This window comes from Pleurodeles waltl, chromosome 1_2, assembly GCF_031143425.1.
Source record: "Pleurodeles waltl isolate 20211129_DDA chromosome 1_2, aPleWal1.hap1.20221129, whole genome shotgun sequence".
NCBI classification, from domain to species: Eukaryota; Metazoa; Chordata; class Amphibia; order Caudata; family Salamandridae; genus Pleurodeles; species Pleurodeles waltl.
Window position 1 is genome coordinate 343476355 of NC_090437.1, and position 22167 is coordinate 343498521.

General features: G+C 41.6%; 1 protein-coding gene across 1 annotated transcript in view; it reads right to left on the reverse strand.

Annotated features, from left to right (window-relative positions):
* Window positions 1-22167, reverse strand: part of CNTLN (centlein) — a 1263565-nt gene that overhangs the window by 1074414 nt on the left and 166984 nt on the right. The window contains exon 4 of the mRNA XM_069239496.1: window positions 1500-1584. Coding sequence (XP_069095597.1) covers window positions 1500-1584 — 85 coding nt within the window. The remainder of the gene's footprint in view (window positions 1-1499; window positions 1585-22167) is intronic.

Here is a 22167-nt window from a genome sequence, read left to right on the forward strand (position 1 = left end):
CTCTATATGGCTATGGAACTATTCAGTAACTTGCAATATCCTTATGACGTACAGCAAGAAGTACTTTATCGCATACATAGTCTGCAATCCCAGTACATAACCCGGTCTCCAATTTCCTTATCATAGTATGTATGTATGCCGTATTTATAAAACGCATTCCTACTCACAAAGAGCATTGAAGCGCTAGAAGTCCAGTTGTGGAATTTCTAGTCATCTGATGTAAGGAAACTGGAGAGCTCCTCAACTTTAATAACCAATTACAATCGAGTTCTGATTTAAACATGCCTTTGTTAAAGCCAGCAGCCAAGGTCAAAGACAAGTTACAATGCGCCAATGCAGCTGCAATTTAAACAAGAAAAAGAGACCTGACTTTTCTTTCCCATGATCTGTTTTTTTCAAAACGAAGAGTGATCAGCAGATAAGAATAATTCTGGTAACGTTTGTTTTTGCACACAATTTATTACAGGAAAGAAAATAATTCCTCTGTATGTTACTACTCAATCTGGAATACAGTCTGTTTCAATACTATTTACAGTAAACTGATTCCATTTTTTTACACAAATTGCAAACTGTTTTACGCTTTATTTAATTTCACTCCAGTGTCCCTGTCCCCCCCCCCCCAACCTTCATGTATACAACCATAATATCACTTTCATATGATGGGGACGACTAAAAGGATTTAAGAGGTGTGTGGAAAGAATTATGGTGTGGCCATGTATTATAAGGAATAAAATAACCTCTTCCTTTATGTTACAAGAATATTTCAAGTCATCTCGTAATGTCATTACCTTACAAACGAACCTAGGACTATGGCCTTCCTTCTCTATTTCATCCCGAAACTCCTTAGTGACTTGTAGTATTCATAAAATCTATGGTAAATATTTCCCATAAATATTGCCGTTCACGCTTGCTGGTGATGATTTAACCAAGCAGCCGAAGGTCAAATGGTATGTACATATCACCAGAACTCCAACATGCAAATACAGCAACATTTTACACAACTTAATCGTTATGTATTATTTTTTTTTTACATTACAGGCTTACTTTTATGTACTTTGCATGAAAACAATGCCTTTTTTTTTGTTTTTTTTAAATGGTAAAAGACTTATCGAAAGCAGTAACTGAAATACTGGACAACACGGTTTGATTGTACTAGATACTAGAAAATTACTAAAGCATTTAATTACTAAGTTAAGAACACGGGGATTCAGATAAAAAACCGTTTCGTCTTCTTAAAAACACATTCTGGCTATGGTAATCGAAGCTGCTTGAAGCCACTGTCACACAACTCCACCTGGGATTAGCATCAACTACCTTCAATTCAAAAGAAAATTTAACAACATAACATAAAAACACACTGAATTTGTGTTATGCTGTAAAGGCAGAAAATATATAAAATAAACCGATTAATAATGCTGACGAGATGGCCCCGAGTAAGAGGATCACTTTTAATTAAGATGGACATATTTTTCAACCATGTATATTGAGAATACACAAACCTTCTCCAACTCCTGGATTTTTCTGTCTTTGACCTGCAGGATCTCTAGTACCTTCAGGTCCCTTGCTTCGGCTTTCTGCTTTTCTCTGGAAGAAAAATGAACAATAAAAAAAACGTAATCCAATATGGACACTGCTTGTTAGCAATAATTTGTTGTTAATAATTACAATGTTCCCCGTGCTGAGAATGAATGTCATTTTAAAGCACTGAAAATTAAATTATCCTAGACTGACAGCCCTTGAAGAATCAGAGAGCATATGCCAAGTGACAGCAAATTACATCTGCAGACGCTGAAGACATCTTTATTTACAAAAGCGCTTACAGGCTAGCATGGCGGCCTGGAAAGAATACTCTTTGAATTATCAATGTGAACCCGTGAAAACGAAGTTGTTTCACAGTCTCCTGGTTCTCAAAATCTTATACACGTCCCTCAGACTAGCGTTTCAGGTAGGAATTACTTTGGAAGGTCATGTTTTTTAATACTTTGATCTGGCAAGCAAGCCAAAGTTCCATAGACTCGGGCAGACTGCCAAAGGGGTGGGAATAGCATGGGCTAACTTCCTTCAGCTTTCCAAAGAATTTATATCACAATAACCCAAATAACAGGAAATCACACTGCAAAGTAAGAAAATCTTCATCATCAACCAAACAATAGTACTTTTTGTGGCTCTTGCCAAACGATAATTAAACAGATAACACAGAAATGTTAACTGTATATCCTGGATGCTGTTCAAGGCAACACAAGAGGTTTGATACAGCTTTGGCCATCTTGTGAAACATTATGTAGTGGGCATCAAAAGTGCCTGGATGTTGTTGATGGCGCGACATTGTTTCCCTATCGGTGATGGTTACTTCCTTTGTATAAATGCTCATAAACGTTAAATGACCACTTTCTCATGGTTGCAGGCTTTACTTTGCAGCGGTGTGGTTTTCTGATCAGAAATGAGATATAGGCAAAACTGAAGGGAGACCTCAGGACAGTAAATCGTGTGCCCTCTCTTAAACTCTCTCTTAAACTCAAATTTTCCAATCAAATTTCAGTGATTTTCAGATTTCGCATTTTCATAGAAGTCAAACATTTTGGACACAGGACTGCTTTTACCTCGGCAACACTCCAGAAGTGAATGTAACAATGTATCCAGAAATGAATGAAGCAAACAGAAAATGCCACAATGTTATCTTTCCAATACTGAAACATCTGTATAGTGTGAGGTTAAGCACAGCCCTAGAGCGTGGTAGTTTGTTAATGAGCGTGGTAGTTTGTTAACCGGTGCAAACTGTTTGTTTTTACCATCTTTACATTTAGCAGCTCTCAGCCCACTGATGAATCAAAGCAAATACCTATATTGTGGATGTACATTTTCAATATACTGATCACTCGTTGTGATACTGATTATTTATGTATTCACTGCTGAGGTTATGTAACTTTTCAGCAAAACTGGTAAACCAGACACTTCAACCCCAAATCTCAAAACAAACTGGGATGTCTGCGGGAACGAGGCACATGTGCAACGATGCCCATCAACACAAGTACCCAAAGCATCTCCTTTGGCACATACAGAACTCCGCTGAAATTCGGAGTCTTCCATCATGAACCAACCAGAACAACTCTTACTTTCTTTCTCTGGTTACACTACACTTCTCCTATTCTTCTGAAACAAAGCAACTCTCCTCAAATTCCTTGTCTGATCATTTTCCAGCTTCACTCTACAGGGACCCGGGCACTTGGACATACCAGCACCAACCCCAACTGGTTTCACCTTCACCCAACTCCCCACACTGACCTACTACTCACCCTTGAAAAGCTGTATATTTCCACCCGATGCTCGGAGGCATTCTTCCCACAACCATGAAGGAACAAACTTAGTGCCCAATGCCTACCTCGCATCACTTCAAACTGTGTCTTTGCTGTGTCCAAATTCACCGTTATGCCCACAACATGTACTTCACAGCACCTTGAACATCCAAACCAGATTTACTTGCTGATTCCATGGTTCCCTTTATCAAACAGTGTATTTTCTCAACCTGGCCATTACCTTGGGAAAGAGAAGTACACACATGCTTCACACCAATGTCATTCAGAATCTCTGCGTCATATGAAATCTAGGCACACCTTCTCCCAGACATACTCTGGTTCAGACACATGTTGATTAACTCCTGTCACACCCAAACTCACTTTCAATCTTCTCACAATTCTTGCATATTTCACACTTTTCCACCCACTCCTTTGCCTGACCTTCCATGCTGTGCCACTAATATTTTTCTTAAGTCTCTTGAGAGTCAGCATTTGACCCAAGTGGCCCTCATGTGCCTAATGCGTGAGTTTATCCCTGACAGCAGCAGGAGGAACAAACTCTTCATTCCTCATAATAAGCTTGTCCCCAACCAGGGACAATTCTAATGCTTTATGAAATGGTTCCACAGCATCAGGAAAAGTGCTTACTCTTATCACCTCACCCGTGAGCCTCTCCACCACTGCCTCAAAGCCTAGGTAATTTTCCATGGCACAACTCCAATCATCCAGTCACATACCCCTAGAACTCCTTTGTCACATCTTCTCCACTGGCCCCCACCTCTTCAGTATGTAAATCAAATCGTCTGCGGCTTTGTCCAGCAATCTCAATAGGCAGTCAGCCACTCTGTTGCTCCAACCTGGAAGGTATTTCACCTCGCAATCACAGACCTGGAGTTGGACTGCCAACCTTGCCATTCGTTCTGAATAATTTTTGTGGCATTTGGCCCAAACACTTTGAGGAGAGGTTTATGATCTGTTGATAGTTATTCTAGCACCCCAAATGAAAGTGCAAAAGTAGTTAGTCAACCCCACAACAGCCAATGCCTCTCGCTCAGTGACAGAGTAACTCCTTTCCATATTAGTCAAAGAGGAAGAAGCAAAAGTTACTTTCTTGACTAAGCCAAATTGGAATAGGACCAAAATGCCACAATTAGCAATGGTTTCCTAATTTGGGTACACGCTGTTTGCTGAATTTTATCCCATGTAAATTTCTTTCCTTCTTTCAATAGTTCTCTCAGGTGGTCTGACAAATGCAAAATCCTTCACAAACTTTGCTTAGTATTCCACGAGGCCCATGAACAAGTGTAGATTGTACTTCTGCTTTAATAATAGCACTAACCAAATTCAACTTTGGTCTCACCCTTTCTCCTGTGATGAGATAGCCCAAGCACTCAATCTCTTTCACTCAGAATTTGCACTTTCCTTTTTGCAGTATCATACCAGCCTCAGTTACTCAATGCAGAACCTCATGCAATGTGTCATTGTGAGGTGCAATGCTCCTTCCAAACACCAGGATATCAGCCTGAAAGAACACTATTTTTTACTCCAGATAATACCTCCATGATCAAACTTTGGAAGATGCTTGCAGCTGATGAGCCAAATTGCAACCTGTTGAACTGCAAAACAGCTTCAGTCGTGATGAAAGTAGTTAAGTGTCTGGAGCCTGGATGTAACCTTACCTGGTGATGGGCTCTTTTTATATCTAGCTTAAAAAAAAAAGAACCTAGCCCCACACAACAAAAAAACTATTTGATATTCAGAAAGGAAAAACAATCCATGAACACATTCTGATTTAGGCTATGCAAATCCACACAAAACCACAGTGTTCCATCAGGTTTTTTTTGTCAACACCACTAGAGATAACCACTGCATAGCCTCAACTGGTTCTATCACTTTGGGGGTTATTCTAACTTTGGAGGAGTGTTAATCCGTCCCAAAAGTGACGGATATACCACCAGCCGTATTACGAGTTCCATAGGATATAATGGACTCGTAATACGGCTGGTGGTAAATCCGTCACTTTTCCGTCACTTTTGGGACGGATTAACACCTCCTCCAAAGTTAGAATAACCCCCTTTGTCTTTGATCATCTGATCCAGCAGACGCTTCACCTCTGCCTGCACCGCCAGAGGTACTTTCCTTGTAGCATATTTTACCAGAGCAGCATTCTCCCTCAATACTATCTTGTGTTGGTAACACTTTGCTTCCCCCAACCTGTCCTCAAAACCAGATTTGAATTGCTCCAGCAGTATTTCTATTTTACCTTCATCAATCACCATCACTTAGTTTTCTGCACGGGCTTTGACAACTATATGCAAGTCATACTGACGCGACCAACCCAGAATTGGTGGACCATCAGCAGCTATGTATGCCTTTTCATTGATGGCTCTATCCATAATTTCAATTCTTTCTGAAAAATATCCCATTACTCCTATATCAGCTCCCTGATACCCTTTTAGGATCACACCAGTTTTTTTTCAGCCCACCCCAGGTCATGTTACATCAAACAATTCCTTTGGTAAGATTGTGTACAGTGAGTCTGAACCCACCAATAATGCAATTTCTTTGCCATCCACCCTAAAATATGCTTTAGGACATACTTTTCTTCTTATATCTTCATGCTCTCCCATCGATAGGTAGTTATTATCAACCATGAGCACTCTTCCTCTGTTTCTTTCACATCATCCACAGACGCCAAGCGTTTATTCAAAAACTTGCACACCGGTGTAAAGTGGTCCTTTTATCACAAATTCAACATTCCTTCCCCACAGCAAAACAATTATTTAAATCACCCAAATGAAGATTGCGACCGTACCTGTAGCATAAACATTTTGGAATCTTGTTAAAAGTATTTGACACTCCTTCCATCTTCACATTGCTCCCTTTTCCACCATGGCTGTTTGTTATACTTAGTTTCTTATTGACAGCATAGACTAAGTTTATGTCACTGTCAACCGTGACTGTACCTCAAAGGTGCTTTCATTTTCACTTCTCTGCATATCCTTAATACACCTCTGACTCCTCCACAAACTTAGCAATTTTTTATGGTCTGTTTAAGGGTAAGATTGCTAGCAGCCCAAAGTGTCTACTGGATTGTTTTGCTTTAACATTGGACTACCAACTGGTCCCTGATCAGCTCCTCAGTCCTACTTCCAAAGTTACATTTTCCACACAAAATAATCCACTGATTCCAAAGGTTTTTGGGGATTAGTATAGAACTTGTGGCACTGCATCACTATATTAATTGTGTTCACAAACCGATTTTGCAACCTTAGTATTGCTTCTTTGTAAACATCTTCAATTTCTTCCCCATTTTCCTCAAACGTTTGGGAGATGTTTAAGCACACGTGGCCCTTCTGTACCTAAACAGCCAACCAACAATGCATTTTTTTTTTTTGGAATGGGAGAAAATCTTGTTCCACCAAGTGCCACAATATAATTGTCAAAAAGTTCCACCCAATCTTCTCATTCTATCGGTGGGTCTCCAGGTTGTATAAAAAATGAGGGCGTTCCTACAATTGCCTGACTTATGTTCATGGTTACTGTACTGAATTGTTACAAATAGTTATCTTTCCTTTAGAATCAAACCACCAGATGGTGCTGGAACACTCTTCCAGGTCAAGTGAATCCATAAAATTCCTCACTCACACTTCGTTGACCCTAGGTGACAGTGTAGCTGGTGAAGAAGACTGGAGATCACTCATATGAAGCTCAGGAAGGAACTGATAAGGCAAGGGGCTTTCTTAATTTTGTTTTCTTTTCTGCATGTGCACTTAGTTTATGTTGCGGTGCTGGGTGGGGGGGGGGGGGGGTGTAATTACTTATGAAACCTCTCAAGGCTTCAGTGCTTGTCAGAGCAGGCTGATGTCACAATGAGTCACGAAGGAGCTGGCAGTGCACACAGCACTTAGTTTAGGAGACGATTGTAGCACAGCACTCCAGCTTCTAGTGCCAGGCCCGTACGCAAGGCACCTTCCTGAAATGCTTCTCATATCAGGCACTTAGACAAGGCCACTTTTTTTTTTTTCTTCTGTTTTTTGAGGTTGGACGCAGCACTCTGACTTATCCACAAGGTCCTTAGGCAAGGCCAAGTCGCAATGGTGTGTCACTCGTGGCAATCTCCCACAAGACCCTTAGGCAAGGCCGAACGAATAATGCACGCTCAGTTTTGCCACTAAGTATTAGATGACTCAGGGAAGCTCACGCTCATATGCCGTCCCTTGACTCAAATTACCAGCCCTCCCTCCGGTTGCTGCAGTAAGCCGCAGGACACTACACAGTATGTTTAGTCTTTTTCTTTGACACTCTGGGGCCAAAACAGTCCGGTGAACTTTGTTTCCCAACCAGATTTAGCAGCCTACCTCGCAGTCTCACAGAGTGTTGATACAAGACTTCCTACACTTTATATCCTCTGTAGATGTGTCTGGCACGTACCATTATCGTTGCCAAAATATTGTAGTATTTGATCACGCAGACACAGTGAAGTTGTGTTCCTTTAAGTTTACTGGCAGATAAATCCTGTGCCTGGCAAGCCAGACACCAACAGCTTCTCTACCCACTCAACTGCTTTAGAACCTTCCCAGGTCATTCTCATTACATAGACAACATTCCATACCTACATCACAGATATAACCAACAGGAGGTGTACACGTCAAAGAAACTTAAACCCACATTATAACAGACACTATATCAAAATTTGTAATGTCTGGTACTAAGCCCTCATGACATTTCTCCAGGACTGAAGATGGAGTGGGATCTCCTACACAGCTGCTTAAATTGAACGTTTTTATGGTCTTTCTTTGGTAGACCTTTCACAGAAGTCAAATAGATCTGTATCTTTTCTTTGCTGCTGTGCACACATCCCTGCCACCTTCAGCTCTGAAGCATGTTCTGGGTTGTTTCTGATATTCTATCCGAGTCTTATCTGCTTTTGACTTGAAGAGTGCTATCGCTTACTGAAGCATTCCAAAGATTCGCTGATTATAGCGCCCAACTGACCCAAATGATCAAGAGATTCAGCGACTTAAAATTTGTCCCCAGATGACTTTTTGACATTCAGTGCTTTGTCTAAAATATTCTTGTTTAACTTTTATTAATTAGATTTTTTGTGAGCTCTCTCAGCAATGTTCAATCCTTGTATTGTGCCCATTTATTTTGGTGTCTGACAGTATGTGATATTTCTAAGGCGTCAGACTATTGAGCAACTATGTGCTCAGGCTCACTCACAGTCTCAATCTTCCATTTGTCCAGTTGCTCCCTAAAATGAAGACAGGTGTTACTATTACAGCCTTTGTAGATATTTACTAAAGATTTATGAACTAAAAGATCACACGTAATTGTTGTTTTAAGTGAACACTTTTTTTTACCAACTTCCACTCTGAGGAAGACAATATTATCGGCTACTAGGCAATCCAATAAGAGACATTTGTCATGTGTAGTCCCAAAGGAACCCATGAGTGAAATTCAAAATTCTGTACTATACCTCTCGGAGTAACAGTCCCTTTTTCAACAGGGTCATTAAACAGCGCACTAAAAGCAGCAGTTTGGTAAATAAGATTAAGAACGTTAGGCCTAGAAGACCAGCTATAAATGATTTGGGCCGATAGGAAATCATTTTATAACAAACATGGCTAACATCTGTCTAAGATGTATATATAACAGCCATCCCTACTACTTACACCCTACTACTATTGATCAAGACTTAAAATGCTGTTGCAATGTGCCAGTAAGGCCATATTCAGTATAGCTAAACCAGTAGTAGGACATGTACCACACTAAGACAAAAAACTACGTTTACCCACAGTACATTGAGACACAAGAAAAGGCTCTCGTACTGGGAAAATATCAACACTGCAACAGGCACTACACCGACATTGAGAGGAAATACATGCTTTCCACACCGACACTACTTTTAGGAGACACCACCATGCACAGATGAACTGAAACACAGAGGGACTGGATCACACGTGCACTTTTTTTTTTGGTGGACAATGGCACGTACAATGTCCCCTATAGAGACCCTCCCCTTGGTAACCCTCAAACAGAAAAGTGTCTGTGCATAGGACTCAAAGAGCGCCAAGAGGTCAAGGCAATGGCAAAAGCTTAGCTCCATAAAAATGGTTTAATAATACCATAACAAACCAAGGATTTGGACCCACAGCTTATGCCTACAGGACATGGCTTTGGTTCTGTAGTACATGCAGCCCTGAAAATAGTGGAAAAGTGGTCAAGGAGACACAATGACAGGGTTTATGAAATATAGTAATTCAATACCAGGTTCGACGATATCACATAAAGGGCAGAGGACTTGAAAAGAGAAACTGGACTGATTTCTACCGATCACAAAGAGACAGGAAACAAATAGTTAGGGCACCATTGTCTCAGTTAGAAACTAACCAGAAAGCAAACACTACAGACAAGAATTAGAAAACTGACACACCACACAGTGAAGACTGTGGCATGCTCCAGAATAGGTCAGTGGAACAGTAGATGACACTTTCTCCATGCAGCAATTCATCAAGATAATCAAATGACAACAAACACTGCCATAATTGAGCAGGCTACCACAAGACTGAACCTCCTCCTCCTTCACCACCCACGGCACATCCCAATGAAGAGATAAGCCATTATACAGTTCACACGAGCATTAATCTGTTCAATGGTTACAAAATCTGCCCCTTTGATAAACACCAAAATAGGGAAAAACATTAATCCAGCACTTGGCTCATAGAAACAGGAATCACACAAAGGTGTTTCAACCTCCTCCCCCAGCAGACTCTCTTAAGTAAACTTGCAATCGAGAACCCAAAGCCTCATAATACCAAGGAAATGGCAAACTTTTCACTAGAAGAACCTGAACATAAAATAACTCAATCTAAACAAGAAGGCAGAAGGAGCAGAGTAAGCTCTGAAATGAGTGTTATTTGATCAGTGAGTTATCTGGGAACCAGTTAAAACATTCACATTATACATTACCACTGGATGTCCTAAACCAAGCCCCTTGGCAACAGAATTTTTTTAATGTTAACAGCATCCTGGGTTCAAATAGCCTAAATGCATGCCACACTTTACCTCCTTGCTTACACCCACTATACATGGGTCCAAGGTTGAATCGTTCAAACATCACACCCTCATGTAGCCCTCCTTAAGGATTTTTCTTACTCTGATCACAAACCATCCTATACTTATGCTTGTACTTCACTCTTGAGTCTGACACATACAGATGTGATCAATCTTTGAAATGATCAAGGCCCTAGGAGGTGTCTGCCAGAGAGTCAATACAGTCTTCCTCCTAATGAGAACTCTTTCTCACTGGACCAGACAGACGACTCACCTGTCTGGTATTATAATTATTCTTTGATTGCTATCCCCTCGTATTACCACAATCTGACCTTCAGCTCCTCTTTTCCCAACCAAGGCACATTCTTTCTCATCTAAGCCCTAATCTGCATGGACTGTAAAGTTGCTGGAATCAGAGGCTGAAATCTGCATTTATTACCTCAGTGTAGTATAAACAGTTTCCCTTGACCCATAGAATTCACTAAAGAATTCCACTTAGCACAATCAGATTGCAAGGAAGGACCAAACTTTGGAATCTATCCAATTCCCCTGGCAGCCTTCTTGGGCAGACATCTAAATTTCAAGTATCTGTGTAAAAATCATATCCTTGCTCAAGTTATTTTACTTCCCTCCCAGTTTTAAACAGATTGCACTTACTTGGCCACCGCACAACAGCAAGATCTAAAAAATAAATCAATTGGTGACTAAGACTGAATACCTTACCCAGACTGGCTGTTTCTGTCTCAAGATAATTGCCCCCCTTCCTACTTTCCCTAAAAATGGTAAGCAGAATTTGAAGACTCAATTCTGATACATCACCCACAAACCTTCTTCGTGGTAAACCACCTTTCAAGTCTCCTTTCTTCACATGCAATACTCTGGGTATTTTGAGGAGAAATAAGATTATGCTGCCTCATCTGACTAGAGACCTTCTCTTCCAGTGATCAATACTGTGTCATTCATTCTCACATACCATAATGGGGCTGGAGGGAGTCGCAGCATGACCAGTACGTATCTGACAAGATAGTTGCCATTTTAACTGCTCCTCAAGTGTACAGCTTTTTCTCTTCTAACATGTGCAGCCATATTATGCCAAATAGACAGGCAGAAGTGTATACTTGCAAAACGGTAAATCCATATGCAGACCCGGTCAATTTTTTAGTACTGTGATGGCAGACTAATATAACACTGGTAAAAACTGCTGATTATAATTGAGCAGGAGCAATCTGAAATTACCAAACCACTGCTGTGGGCAGGTTACTTGGCAGAAGTTAATCTTCATTCTCTCTCTCTTGCCCCAGAAAGAAAGATTGTTGGTTACCAAACAGATGATGTACTAACGAAAGTGACTAAACAAGAGCGATAAAGGTCCAGTAATAGCTTACTGACCACTGGATGAAATATCAACATGGTCACAGAAGAGTTTGCTGTTTACATGCCACAGGCTATCATGCACCAGCCTTCGCTAAAGTGAAACGGTAGAGGTTTTAAGATTTTCTGTGATACGTCCCGTATGTGTAAATTAGATTGAGAGATAACAGTTGGAGCAGCTCATCAGATTTCGTTTTCACGTTTTCACACTTCGTGATCTCTTCAAGCGGCATCTGTTCTGATCAGGTTGGCTGAAATAAAGAAGCAAGAACACGTTTTCCCATACGAAGGAGCCCTGTAGTGACACTGCCGACACGTTGTGGATTTGTATAAATATGTATTTATTACAAATCTTCTCCGGTAACGCCAACACCTGTGACTTCTTCCAAGGTCTCCACAAACTGCGAACCCTCACATTCCATTCCACACATTCTCTCCTACCTCACAGCATTCTACCTATGAACAGTAGTAACATTATATAAATAACACAACACATCTTCCCCCTTTATCTAATGAACATAAAATAAAAAACAAATACAGGTACACAAGTTACAGAACATTCTAATTTACAATGTAATCTCTTAAATATACTAGTTCCTTGATGATTCTATCTTGTTTACTATTATAGGTTTTGTTCCTCACAACGTGTCCTAAACTGTCATTGTTAACACTGGCATCCTCATAAGAAGAACTTCCTTCTCCCATTTCATTGATATTTTCATTCCCAGTAGGAGTGCAATCATCAAAGGCATGCACAGCATCCAAGTAAAAATATTTTTTTGTAGACTCCTTTGAAACATCTTTGTCCATAACAGTTGATTCCCCTTTATACTGTGCAAAACGACTCATATGCCAAACCCAGCCATCACTCAATTCGGCTGAATTTTTATAAACCTCCAGAATTGTTCTTGGTTCAGAATACTTGCTGTCTCCCTTCTTCATTTTGCCTGGTAATTTAACCCAAACTAAATCACCCCTCTTTAAGTTTATTTCCTTAGCACCCCGCTTAAAGTCCACATAACTTTTATAATTCTCTTGAGCTTTTTGAATATTCTTTTTTTACCTCAGAGGGACACCACTCCTTCAGCCTAGAATTGCTTAACCAACCCTGATTATCCTTCATAAAAGGAATTCTTCCTCTCATAACGGTAAATGGGCTGTAGCACAGGTGGTTCTATACATCCAAATAATTTTTTTAATACTGGTTTTCCAGTCAACATTTTTATACTTCGCTAACGAGTCTTTAATGACTCGATTAAATCTCTCCACTTCGCCATTCCCACTTGGATGATAAACAGACACTAATTTGTGTTCAATGCCATTCCTATTCAGAAATTGTTCAATTTCCCCACTTTTGAATTGAACACCATTGTCATTAATGATTTTCTTAGGCAGACCCTCCCTCTGGAAACGTTTTTCCAAAACATCAAAATGTTCCCAGAATTGGCCTTAGTAACAAATGTAACTTCTGGCCATTTTGAAAAATAATAAACCACCAATATAATATGCCATTCTAGATTCTCTTCAACAATTGGCCCCATCATATCAACTCCAATAACTTCCCACGCCATTTCAGGACACGGAACAGGATGTAACATCTGCTTCAAAGTCACAATATCTAACCAGTCTCGCAATATCAATATCCATACCTGGCCACCAGTAATTTTCTTTAAATTTTCAATTTAGTTTTAACAATGCCTAAATGCCCCATATGATTTATTTTGATAATAGAATCCCTCATTTTTTCAGGTGGTACAATCCTATCACCCCCTCACAACCTTGTTTTGAACCACTGATAATTTGTCACGCAATTAAAAAAACAATACTCAACTTTGCATCAATATATTTTTTTTTCAGGCCAACCACACTGACTGTACTTCTTTTAATGTTGACAACATTAGATCATTTGAATTTGCTTCATTCCAAACCTTGCTCTAATAGCACTCCATTCAGTAGTGCCAGTCCATGCTACACTGATCCCTTCCACACCATCCACAGTTTCTTCAAAAGGTAACGGCAATCTGCTCAAACAGTCCGCACCTTTGTTCTTAACACCTGGTACATACACCAACTTATATTTGAAATCCAAAAGCCTTATAGACATCCTAGCTATTATAGCCGTGGCTTTAAGAAGACCCTCAGTGGTTAGCACCTTAATTAAGGGTTTATGATCACATCTTATTTTAACGTCAAAACCCCACAAAAAGTTTCTAAAGTTTTCTAAACCCACTACTACTGCAAGAGCTTCCCTTTCTATTACTGAGTACTTTTCTTCTGTGGGAGATAATGCTCTAGAGGCAAATGCTATGGTGACCTCACCATTGACACTTTCGTGACTCAGGACAGCACCAATACCCTTATTGCTCGCATCTGTGGTAAGAATAGAAGCGAGTTTAGAATCAAAGCCAGACAATGTCTTTCCTAAACATATTTCCCATTTAATGTCTTCAAAATCTTTCGGCAAAGTGTCTGTCCAGGCAAATTGACATTTTTCCTTTAACTGTTGTCTCAAATCAAATGTTCTTTCTGAAAAACTCTTGACAAACCTGGCATACAACTCCGCCAGGCCAAAGAATGATCTTAATTCATCCTTATTACTAGGTGACGGTGCATCTTGGATAGCAGACAACAATTCTTGCTTTGGTTTAATGCCACCAGCCGTGATTTCATGCCCCAAATAGTTCAATTGTTGTACACCAAATTTACACTTAGAAAACTCAGCTGTAAAGCCCTTATCCCTCAAAATACCAAGCACCTTATCTACTCTAGTATCATGTTGCCTCCTATTCTTTCCCATAATCAAAATGTCGTCCTGAAAAAAAACCACACCCTTTATGTCCTTGAAAAACTTGTACATTCGTTTCTGGAAAACTGCTGCAGCAGAGGCCAGTCCGAACGGCATACGGACATAGCGATAACACCCCTGAGGAGTCATGAAGGCAGTTAGGCTTTTACTATCTTCGTGTAGTTTAACTCGATAATAAGCCGAGGATAAGTCCATGGAAGTGAACCATTCCATGTCCTTTGTCAAAGCAAGCATTTCACTTATCCTAGGCAAAGGAAATTTCTCCACCACAATGTTGTTATTCAATTCTCTCAAGTCGATGCACAAACTAATCTTCCCATTAGCCTTACATACTGCCACCAATTGAGAAATCCATTCAGATGCATCAACTTCTTTTATTACACCCTTCTTTAAGAGAGACTCTAGTTCCCTTTCAACCTCCTCTCTTATCACCCAAGGTATGTTTTGAGATTTATGAATCTTCGGCACAGCATTTTCCTTTAATAGAATTTTATGTGTAAAATCCTTAAGGGTGCCAATTTTTCCCAAAAATACCTCTGGAAACTTGTTTTTTTACTTTAACCTCGTAATCCCCATAGTCACATACCACCTTTACTTGTTCTACACCATTGGGGTCCAACACAATATTCAAAGCTCTCTGATCCAACCATCCCAGAACTGCTGGTTCTTCTTCATCAATGTACAATTTGCCCAATGTTCTTCTGCCTTTACACTCGAAAACAACTTTGTTGAACCCAATCATGGGTATAAATTCTCCTGTGAAACTCTCTGGAGAGACATCCGGAGGAAAGAAAGCAGGACCAAGAACATTTTTTAATCTTTTCTGCCACAAATTCTTATTAATTATCGTGAATGAAGACTCAGAATCATCTACAATTAATATCTGCACACATCACAAACAAATCTCGCAAATGGGTTTGTTCCTAGATTGTACACTCAAGTGTGTGACACACAAATTTTCCCCTAGATTTAAATTCTCAATTTCTCCATTTCTCCTAAGACAGAGGCATTTATGGTGCTATTGATACCTAAAACACATTTATGTTCCTTTGAGTCTTGACTAGTGTAGGAAGTTGGCTCTGTATGCACTATTTCAAAGTAAGGAATAGTATGCACAGAGTCCAAGGGTTCCCCTTAGAGGTAAGATAGTGGCAAAAAGAGATACTAATGCTCTATTTTGTGGTAGTGCGGTCGAGCAGTAGGCTTATCAAAGGAGTAGTGTTAAGCATTTGTTGTACACACAAAGGCAATAAATGAGGAACACGCACTCAAAGACAATTCCAGGCCAATAGGTTTTTGTATAGAAAAATATATTTTCTTAGTTTATTTTAAGAACCTCAGGTTCAAATTTTACATGTAATACTTCAAATGAAAGGTATTGCAGGTAGGTACTTTAGGAACTTTGAATAATCAAAATAGCATACACAGTTTTCAAATAAATCACATATAGCTATTTTAAAACTGGACACAGTGCAATTTTCACAGTTCCTAGGGGGAGTAAGAGTTTGTTAGTTCTTGCAGGTAAGTAAACCACCTACGGGGTTCAAGTTTGGGTCCAAGGTAGCCCACCGTTGGGGGTTCAGAGCAACCCCAAAGTTACCACACCAGCAGCTCAGGGCCGGTCAGGTGCAGAGGTCAAAGTGGTGCCCAAAACACATAAGCTTCAATGGAGAAGGGGGTGCCCCGGTTCCAGTCTGCCAGCAGGTAAGTACCCGCGTCTTCGGAGGGCAGACCTGGGGGGGGTTTTCTAGGGCATCGGGGGGGACACAAGTCCACACAGAAAGTACACCCTCAGCAGCACGGGGGCAGCCGGGTGCAGTGTGCAAACAAGCGTCGGGTTTGTAATTGAAATCAATGGGAGACCAAGGGGTCTCTTCAGCGATGCAGGCAAGGGGGGGGCTCCTCGGGTTAGCCACCACCTGGGCAAGGGAGAGGGCCTCCTGGGGGTCACTCCTGCACTGGAGTTACGATCTTTTAGGTCCTGGGGGCTGCGGGTGGGGAGTCTTTACCAGGCGTCGGGATCTGGGAAGCAGGCAGTCGCAATCAGGGGGAGCCTCGGGATTCCCTCTGCAGGCGTCGCTGTGGGGGCTCAGGGGGGGCAACTCTGGCTACTCACGGTCTCGCAGTCGCCGGGGAGTCCTCCCTGAAGTGTTGTTTCTCCACAAGTCGAGCCGGGGGCATCGGGTGCAGAGTAGCAAGTCTCACGCTTCCGGCGGGAAACGCAAGTCGTTTTAAAGTTGCTCCTTTGAAACAAAATTGCAGTCTTGGATGAACAGAGACGCTGTCCTCAGGAGTTTCTTGGTCCTTCTAGAGCAGGGCAGTCCTCTGAGGATTCAGAGGTCGCTGGTCCCTGGGGAGAGCGTCGCTGGAGCAGTGTCTTTAGAAGTGGGGAGACAGGCCGGTAGAGCTGGGGCCAAAGCAGTTGGTGTCTCTGTCTTCTCTGCAGGGTTTTTCAGCTTAGCAGTCCTCTTCTTCTTAGGTTGCAGGAATCTGAGTTCCTAGGTTCTGGGGTGCCCCTAAATACTGAATTTAGGGGTGTGTTTAGGTCTGGGAGGGCAGTAGCCAATGGCTACTGTCCTTGAGGGTGGCTACACCCTCTTGGTGCCTCCTCCCTGAGGGGAGGGGGGCACATCCCTATTCCTATTGGGGGAATCCTCCATCTGCAAGATGGAGGATTTCTAAAAGTCAGAGTCACCTCAGCTCAGGACACCTTAGGGGCTGTCCTGACTGGCCAGTGACTCCTCCTTGTTTTTCTCATTCCTGGACTTGCCGCCAAAAGTGGGGGCTGTGTCCAGGGGGCGGGCATCTCCACTAGCTGGAGTGCCCTGGGGCATTGTAACACGAAGCCGGAGCCTTTGAGGCTCACTGCTAGGTGTTATAGTTCCTGCAGGGGGGAGGTGTGAAGCACCTCAACCCAGAGCAGGCTTTGTTTCTGTCCTCAGAGAGCACAAAGGCTCTCACCACATGGGGTCAGAAACTCGTCTCTCAGCAGCAGGCTGGCACAGACCAGTCAGTCCTGCACTGAACAATTGGGTAAAATACAGGGGGCATCTCTAAGATGACCTCTGTGTGCATTTTTTAATACATCCAACACTGGCATCAGTGTGGGTTTATTATTCTGGGAAGTTTGATACTAAACTTCCCAGTATTCAGTGTAGCCCTTATGGAGCTGTGGAGTTCGTTTTTGACAGACTCCCAGACGATATACTCTTATGGCTACCCTGCACTTACAATGTCTAAGGTTTTGCTTAGACACTGTAGGGGCATAGTGCTCATGCACATATGCCCTCATCTGTGGTATAGTGCACCCTGCCTTAGGGCTGTAAGGCCTGCTAGAGATGTGACTTACCTATGCCACAGGTAGTGTGAGGTTGGCATGGCACCCTGAGGGGAGTGTCATGTCGACTTAGTCATTTTCTCCCCACCAGCACACACAAGCTGGCAAGCAGTGTGTCTGTGCTGAGTTAGGGGTCCCTAGGGTGGCATAAGACATGCTGCAGCCCTTAGAGACCTTCCCTGGCATCAGGGCCCTTGGTACCAGGGGTACCAGTTACAAGGGACTTACCTGGGTGCCAGGGTTGTGCCACTTGTGGAGACAATGGTACGTTTTAGGTGAAAGAACACTGGTGCTGGGGCCTGGTTAGCAGGGTCCCAGCACACTTCTCAGTCAAGTCAGCATCAGTATCAGGCAAAAAGTGGGGGGAACTGCAACAGGGAGCCATTTCCTTACAACTAGAATCAGAACCAGATTCAGAGTCAGATTTGTTGTGAACCACTGCAACTTTTTTTACCTCTTCTACACACTTTGGCAAAATGACCCATAATACCACAATTAGCACACAATTGGTCACGAGCAGGGCATTTTTTCTGGAATGCTAAATGCTCCTTACTCCCACACCGATAACATTTTTTGTCTGTTTTCTTTTTCTCAATTTGTTACCTTTCGTGTTTCTCCTCTCTATTTTTATTATATTTCACTCTACTGACCACATCATTCTGTGGTTATTTTTTGTCAAGTAAAACAGCCCTGGCGCACTTATTAGAAATTTCTGCCTTCTTAACTAAGGCAACGACTTCTTCCAATTGTGACTCGCCATGAACCCACAATTTCTCTTGGATATGGTTATTGTTTACATGCATAATAATCTGATCTCTTATCAGCTCATTATGTAAATCACCAAACCTACAAGTAATTGCAAGCTTTTTGAGCTCAGAGACATATTCCTCTATAGATTCTGTTTTTCCTTGTTTCCTACTGAAGAAATTAAATCTATCAATAGCGATACAGACTGATGTGGAATAAGATCTGTCTAAGACTTCCAAGGCATGTGCAAAAACTTTAGAGTCACCATCTTGTCGAATCCTTTTTCTCCACTGAGTTATACATTTTAAGACCCTTAGGTCCAAGACGATGTAGCAAAATCTTCTTTTTAGCCGGAGTCAGATCTTCATCATCTATAGGCTTCTTTCCACTCTTGCCATTTCACTTGCGGATCACCTGTAGAGCTCAGAAACGGTTGTGGAGGAGTGAGAGTAAATGTTTGGGCAGCACACATTCTAAAATGAGAAATGAAGGAAGCGAGAAAATAAAACAAAAAAAACTTTGTGCTGAGATCTTGACTGCCAAAACGCAATACTCCCAGGGTGACCGCCAAAAGGAATCCAAAAATCATTGTGGGTTACCACACCAGTGTCTCAGCAGTGCATCCAAGATGGCCGTCACCAAGAACCTCAAATTGACAAAAGTTAACACACAAGCATTCCAGCAGGAAGTCGTACCACAGTGCCCACACCAGCTAGAGAAGTTGAGAGATTAGGTGGAGATTCACACCTGTGCGATCGTGGACACTGTACTCGGCACTCCAAGGATCCTAAAGCTGGAACGGTAGGCTTTTAACTTCCGATGAGCGTGGTAGCGCTAGCGCCGGCAATGTCTCTTCATAAATTCACTGCGCGCGATGACATAAAAGCACGTGAGGAGACTGGGCTTGAGCGCTGTTCTATCGTAGCTCGCGCAACAGTATTCAAAATAGAACTGCTCAAGCGTCGTTGACACTGAAATCCACCAAAAACCAGTAGCGAAAAGGCGATAGAGCAAGAAGAGCCCCATGTAAAACCAAACGGCTCCACAGTCAATTACAGCTCCAGGGAATAATTAATAACACATTGAGGTGTTGGCGCTTCGGGTACTTACTCCGTACGTATTTCTGAAGATCCCTGGCCAGTAATTCGTTCTGAGATTTTGACGTGGTTCGAAGTTTCTGCCTCGTTGACAAAATTCTTGTAGTGACGCTGCCAACATTTTGTGGATGTCCTCTCCAGTAATGCCAACACCTGTGACTTCTTCCAAAGTCTCCACAAACTGCCAACCCTCACATTTCATTCCACACATTCTCTCCTACCTCACAGCATTCTACCTATGAACAGTACTAACATTATATAAATAACAAAACAAGCCCTAAATCCATTGCCTACCTTTTTGGCAACCAGACACAAGAGAGACAAAGGTACTAACACAGTTTAGTGGCTAAATGAAGAACACTGCATACTTTCTCTTGAAAATGAACTGACCAATGTATTCGTAATGATGAAACGAAGAGACAATTTTTTGAAGAAAATCTTCTTCACCACAATTCATGTCCATGTTGGTGTCGAAAAGGGTTAGCTACAGTCACACTCATGCTCAGAGGAAGGTGTTGCAATGCTGGAGTTGAAGGAGATGGGACTGACATGGTACCTGATTTTGCTGTGCGAAAAGACGTTAGGCTAAAGAGGACCTCAAAGCTACCATTGGTGTAAAGGACATAAGAGGAACTGGGCTCGTGGATCATTGTCTCTCTTTGGTTGTGATGACAAATTAGGAAAATATATATTACAGAGGCTGGGTAATGTGAAAAGAAGAGTTTCTCACCTGGTGCCTCCTTGCAACTAAGTTATAAAACTAACAGGGCATGTACCATCCAAGGTGTGTGCGCATGAAGACACCTAAACAAAATGGAAGCTGAATGTACTGGAGTATGTGAGGGTGGCAAGGCTTAACTCAGCAAATGCAAGACCAGGGAATCTCATCTGATGGTCAAATGCAACAAAGTCCTAACAATTAAAACGAGTGTCCATAAAGACACTTTTTTCAACTTTTTTTGCAAAAATGGAGATGTGGGTACTGGTGCACTTGCTTAATGATTTGCCATAACCATCAAAAGTAAATTTAGAAGAACTTACCCTCTGTACACAGAGACCAGTAGCAGCATCAACCTTTATAGTCATAAAGTTGTTGCATTAACAAGGGTGGGTGTGCAAAGTAGTCACCAGACAGAAGAAAATCCAGCGACCAAGAAAGCAATCAAGAAAGAAAGAAAATACTCTGCACTGAACAGGCCCTTGATTAAATGTTTGGCCCTCTCAGTGGACAAGGAAAAGAAACAAATCTACAGAGAAGATGTGTCTGCTTATAGAGGGGCATTTTAAAGCAAGCGTGTTATGCAGGTAAACGCATACGCTTAGAGTTTTCAAGCCATTGTTTTGTTGAGAAAACAATCTCTTGCACCCTCCTCCCGTACCTCAATGTGAGGGATGAACTATCAATTTTGATGAATGGAAAATTAAACTTAAATAATATTTTCCCTTTGCAGTCAATGCCTGTGTCTGGGACTAGCAACCTAAATTAATCCAGCAAATGGAACCTCACCTTTCTCCGTCACACTTTTCAAGCAGGCAGGAAAGCAGTCTTTCACCTTCAGGCTGGATCACATGCTTTTTGTGCCATCAGTTGTGGAAGAACCGTCGATTCTAAGGTGTGCGGCTCACATCTAACTAGAGATGTAACCAACAAAATGCATGTGAGCTCTCTGCAGGGTTGCAAAATCTTGAATATATAATTAATCCTACAAGACCGATTCACAAAGCACAGATTTGCAAAGCCTGTCAGCCACACGATAACTCTGGTGTTTGGATTCGACTTCTGACTTATGGGATTCACAAAAGTATCCCAGAAGCAATTTTGGAATTCTAAGAAGTACTTGTGCTAATTTTTCATAGGGTAAAAAAATGCCACAAGTAAGGTTTGAACAAATGCAGATTTGCTCACCCTGATGAAAAATGGAAGAGTTCCCTCAGCTTTCCAATCCATGCAACAAAAAAAAGACATTTCTACCTGCTTGTCAGAGAAGTATGTTGTGAATGTTACAAAATGGGACACTACCTTTACATTTTTCATACATCAAACCTATGAATATGTGGGTGCTAAATGCAGTATATGCAGGGTCAATCCCACACCTTTCACCACACTGCTCACACATTTATGAATGCACAAAGTCTGCCATGATGGCACACTTTCAGCATTCAAAAGTGAACTTTAAGAATCATGATTCCGTAACTCAGCATATGGAACTCACTCTCACAAATTGCTGCTTTAGCACGCAAAGCAGAACGGTAACCATACATTTCTCATTGTAACAAGGATTTTGATTCCTAATTTGAAAACAGTAGGCAAATCGCAAGTTAACTGAAGCTGTTCTATGCTATCTGGCAATCTTTGCAAGGAAATTATTTACAGATGTTTTAGCAGTTGAAGGTATACAGCAGGCTGCTACCTCAATGTCCCTATGCTTTCTCAAGCTGCCCGATAACTTATGTGAT